This window comes from Olea europaea, chromosome 16 (assembly GCF_002742605.1).
Source record: "Olea europaea var. sylvestris chromosome 16, O_europaea_v1, whole genome shotgun sequence".
NCBI classification, from domain to species: Eukaryota; Viridiplantae; Streptophyta; class Magnoliopsida; order Lamiales; family Oleaceae; genus Olea; species Olea europaea.
The window spans coordinates 11430509-11434277 of NC_036252.1; the positions used below are offsets into that span (position 1 = coordinate 11430509).

The 3769-nt window shown below is 41.5% G+C and overlaps 1 protein-coding gene across 1 annotated transcript; it reads left to right on the forward strand.

The window, feature by feature from the left end:
• The first annotated feature begins 1685 nt into the window (after nucleotides 1–1685).
• On the forward strand, nucleotides 1686–3655 carry LOC111412625. The gene is made up of 7 exons (XM_023043558.1): nucleotides 1686–1782; nucleotides 1870–2186; nucleotides 2403–2740; nucleotides 2913–3003; nucleotides 3098–3274; nucleotides 3490–3561; nucleotides 3650–3655. The coding sequence occupies exons 1-7, from the start codon at nucleotides 1686–1688 to the stop codon at nucleotides 3653–3655; spliced, it is 1098 nt and encodes a 365-aa protein (XP_022899326.1).
• Nucleotides 3656–3769: the final 114 nt, after the last annotated feature.

Genomic DNA, 3769 nt, shown 5'->3' on the forward strand with positions numbered 1-3769 from the left:
AAAATGTAAAGTAATTATTTATTTAATTTTTATATTTATCTTTTATATAATTTAATAATTGAAATATTCTAAAATTAACAATTTTGTGTTGTTCCTTTTTTATTATTATGAAATAATCTTTAATTTATTTTTTCAAATTTATTTAAATAATATAAATAGTCTTTACATTTTTTGAAAATGTAAAGTAATTATTTATTTAATTTTTAATTTTGTGTTGTTCCTTTTTTTTTATGAAATAATCTTTAATTTATTTTTTCAAATTTATTTAAATAATATAAATAGTCTTTACATTTTTCGAAAATGTATTTAATTTGAAATTTTTTGTTTGTAAATATATTTTTCAAATAATAATTATTTTATTTAATTATTTAATTTTTATAATTTCCTTTTTTTATATAATTTAATAATTAAATACATAATATTGTTCGAAATTAACAATTTGTTTTGTTCCTTTTATTGTTCTTTTATGAAAATCTTTGATTTTTTTTCAATTTATTTAAATAATATTTATATTTTTTAATTTTTTTGACAATACATTTAATTTGACTTGTTGTTTTTTGTAAATATATTTTTCAAATGTAATATTTGTGATTGTATGGTAGTTAGAGTTCGGTTCTCTTAATTTTGTGAGATTATGCTTTCTTTTGTTATTTCTTGTTCAATGCTATAACATTTGAATTTTTGCAGGATGGAGTATCATTTAGATGCAGAGTTGAGACGGATGGCGAGGAAAGCTACTTGGAACAGTAGTTTTGAGAGTTTTACTGCTGTGTTGGAGCTGCTCGATGATCAGCACGGAGATATATTACGACAGTCCTTCTTGTGGCCACTATACCAGTTGCGAGAGGTGCAGCACTCAGGACAGATCATTGATGCACTTCTATGTCGGCTTCTGAGGCCAGTGGCGATTCCCTCCAGTTCGACCTCGGGGGCAAGTTCGTCAGTTTCTCGATATTTGAGTTTACATTGATCACTGAACTGAAGATTACGGGCGACGATGTAGCCATGGAGAGAAGCAATAGGCTGTACGAGACGTACTCCCAGGGACATGGGTCGGTGCTTCTACCCGACTTGATGGTCCCGATTAGGGGGTACGACCATATGCTAGATAGATTGAAGCTTGGGCTGGTCTACATCCTCGAGAGTGTGATGAGGTGTCATCACAAGAAGACTGCTATCGACATTTTTCATTTGCAAGTTGTTGACGACATCGATGCGTTCAACAACTAACCATGGGGCCGGAGATGCTACGAAGACACCGTATATGTGTTCACCAGATCGCATTCGAGGCCCAGGGGGTTGATGCGTAAATACGACACATAAGGATTGCCCTTAGCGGTGCGGATAAATGTTTAATATAATCAAAGTTAAAGTTTTAGTGTATTACATTGATACTTAATAAGTGTATGTGTTACAGATTTGGGTGTATGAGACAGTTCCTGTACTGGGGGCCCGCTTTGCGCAGCGAGGGGAGACACACTGCCCTCGGATGCATCATTGGAGATCATCGCGAGTGGAGGAATGTCCCACTGGAAGCAGTTATCGGCCTTTCTCGACGATCCTCAGGTAAGTATTATGCATTTGTGATTTATATTATACATAGTTTAAAATTTTGTTTACATGATCGTTAAGTAGTTGAAATGTCAATATGTCAGCTTGAAGTCATACCTGAGTTGACGCTGTCGATGGAAGAGGAGGCTCAGGGTCTTGTGCGGGATTTAGGCATTCCACACACCCCAGACGAAGAGATGTCTGATCCGAGCCTGGACCAAGATTGGGTATGTGAATGAAATATAATTTATTGAATATCGTCTACGTATAAATTTATTGAATAATTTTTAATTTTATTTATGTAGGAGGGCGGTCCAGCTGATCGACGATCACCTCCGCCGAAGGTATCGCCGCCACCATTGACATCACCTCCGTCGAAAGTATCATCCCCGCCATTGGCATCACCTCCGTCAAGGGCATCACCGCCGCTAGTGACATCACCTCCGTCGGGGCCATCGCCGTCGCCATTGGCATCACCTCCGTCCAAACACCTCCCCCGTGTGTCTCCGGGGCACGGTGATAATTTGTATGCCCGTTTGACTGGATTTATAGCGGAGGAGGTCGGCGCGCTACGACGAGATTTGACGGAGAGGGTCGACGATCTGGCAGGGAAGGTCGACTATCTGACAGGGAGGGTCGACGATATGGGACGAGATTTGACAGGGAGGGTTGACGATCTATCCCATGATGTTGGAATGCTACAGTCTTCCGTTGTCGACCTTCAGGATATAGTAGCGGCGCTTAGAGAAGATTTAGCCGGCAGACGATGGGGGGACAGAGGGGATGGCAGAGATCATGATCGAGAGGGTGGCAGAGATGGTGATGGAAAGGGGGGTCACCCACATTTTTAGCGTGATGAGACATTGGAGTCATTGTGGTTGTCTATGGAGGGGGTGACCCCGATGAGGATGGGAGAGGGGACTACGAAGGGGGTAACCCCGACTGGAGGGGCGGAGGAGGTGGCAATGGAGGGGGAGGCCCCGACGGGAGGGGCGGAGGTGGTGGCGACGGAGAGGGAGGCCCCGATGGGAGGGGTGGAGGAGGTGGCCCCGGAGGTAAAGAGGACGCCCGGCGTGATTGAGGGTAAGAGACATGCTGTTAACGAGACTGAGCAGGTGGTCGGCAAGAGGTTGAGAGTGTCGTCACAGTATATTGTTTCCCCCTTCACGGCTGAGGCCAAGAGGAGGACGTTCATCGATGGGACGTACCCGAACTTATTCAGAGAGGTGGACAATGCCAAGTGGAAAGCATTCGAGACAGAGTGGAGGAGAATTATCCTCGAGTAAGTATTGTATGATTTTAATAAATCACTGTACGCTAACTCGTCTACGCTTATTTTAACATTTCCCTATTTTTTACAGAGTTAGCCGCACGATAGGTCAAATGACGGTCTCGGACCCTTACAAGTGGTTCCACGATATCACCACTGCGGGAGCTTGGCTCACTGACGATGTAAGTGAACTATTCATTTCGTATTTTTTATGTATATGTGACCTTATGTTTATTAAATGAATAACTCATACTTTTTTGGTGTTTCCTGCTACAGCACATCGACCTCGCCATGGACTTGCTGCGAGATCGAGCTCAAAGACATCCAAAATCATTTGATGTCCATGGTCGAGTCATATTAAACACTGAGTTCCTGCGTGCCGTTACAATAGAGTATCAGTCGTTCGAACTTATGAGTAATGAGTACACGGTGCCAGAATATATGCTCGAGTGGGTGATAGGACTGTCACCGAGTGTCGGGGGAAAATCATGGGAGGGTTGTACAAATATGTACATTCCAGCGTGCATCAATAAACACTATGTTACGCTGGAGATCGTTTTTGCTGACTCGACTATATATGTGTACGACCCAAATTATTCATGTTTGACACAAGGTCAGTTGGAGCAAAACCTGGAGTCCGTGGCTGTAATTGTTTCTATGATGGTCAGACGAGCGGGGATAAATGTACAGGACAGATTGCGGATCGTTCGGAACACGACGACAGCGCGACAGTCCGTAAGGTAAGTGTTTGAACTTTGTTGTTTTCATCTTTCAGATTTAGTTTTTATTTACATAGTATTGAACTGATTCATTCTTATTCAATTGCAGCGTTGACTACGACATATTTGCCATTAAGTATGTTGAATTTTTAAGTATAGGACATAAGGTTGATGGAATCAACCAGTCGTGAATACAGAACTGGAGAAAGAAGCTAGCATGTGATTTGTT

Excerpts from the sequence above, each read along its gene's own strand:
- LOC111412625 (XM_023043558.1), top strand. The coding sequence starts at position 1,686 with ATGGAAGAGGAGGCTCAGGGTCTTGTGCGGGATTTAGGCATTCCACAC. Across the intron at positions 1,783-1,869 it reads CCTGGACCAAGATTGGGTAT|CTGATCGACGATCACCTCCG; the intron begins GTGAATGAAATA and ends AGGGCGGTCCAG. Across the intron at positions 3,275-3,489 it reads CAGAATATATGCTCGAGTGG|ACGAGCGGGGATAAATGTAC; the intron begins GTGATAGGACTG and ends TATGATGGTCAG.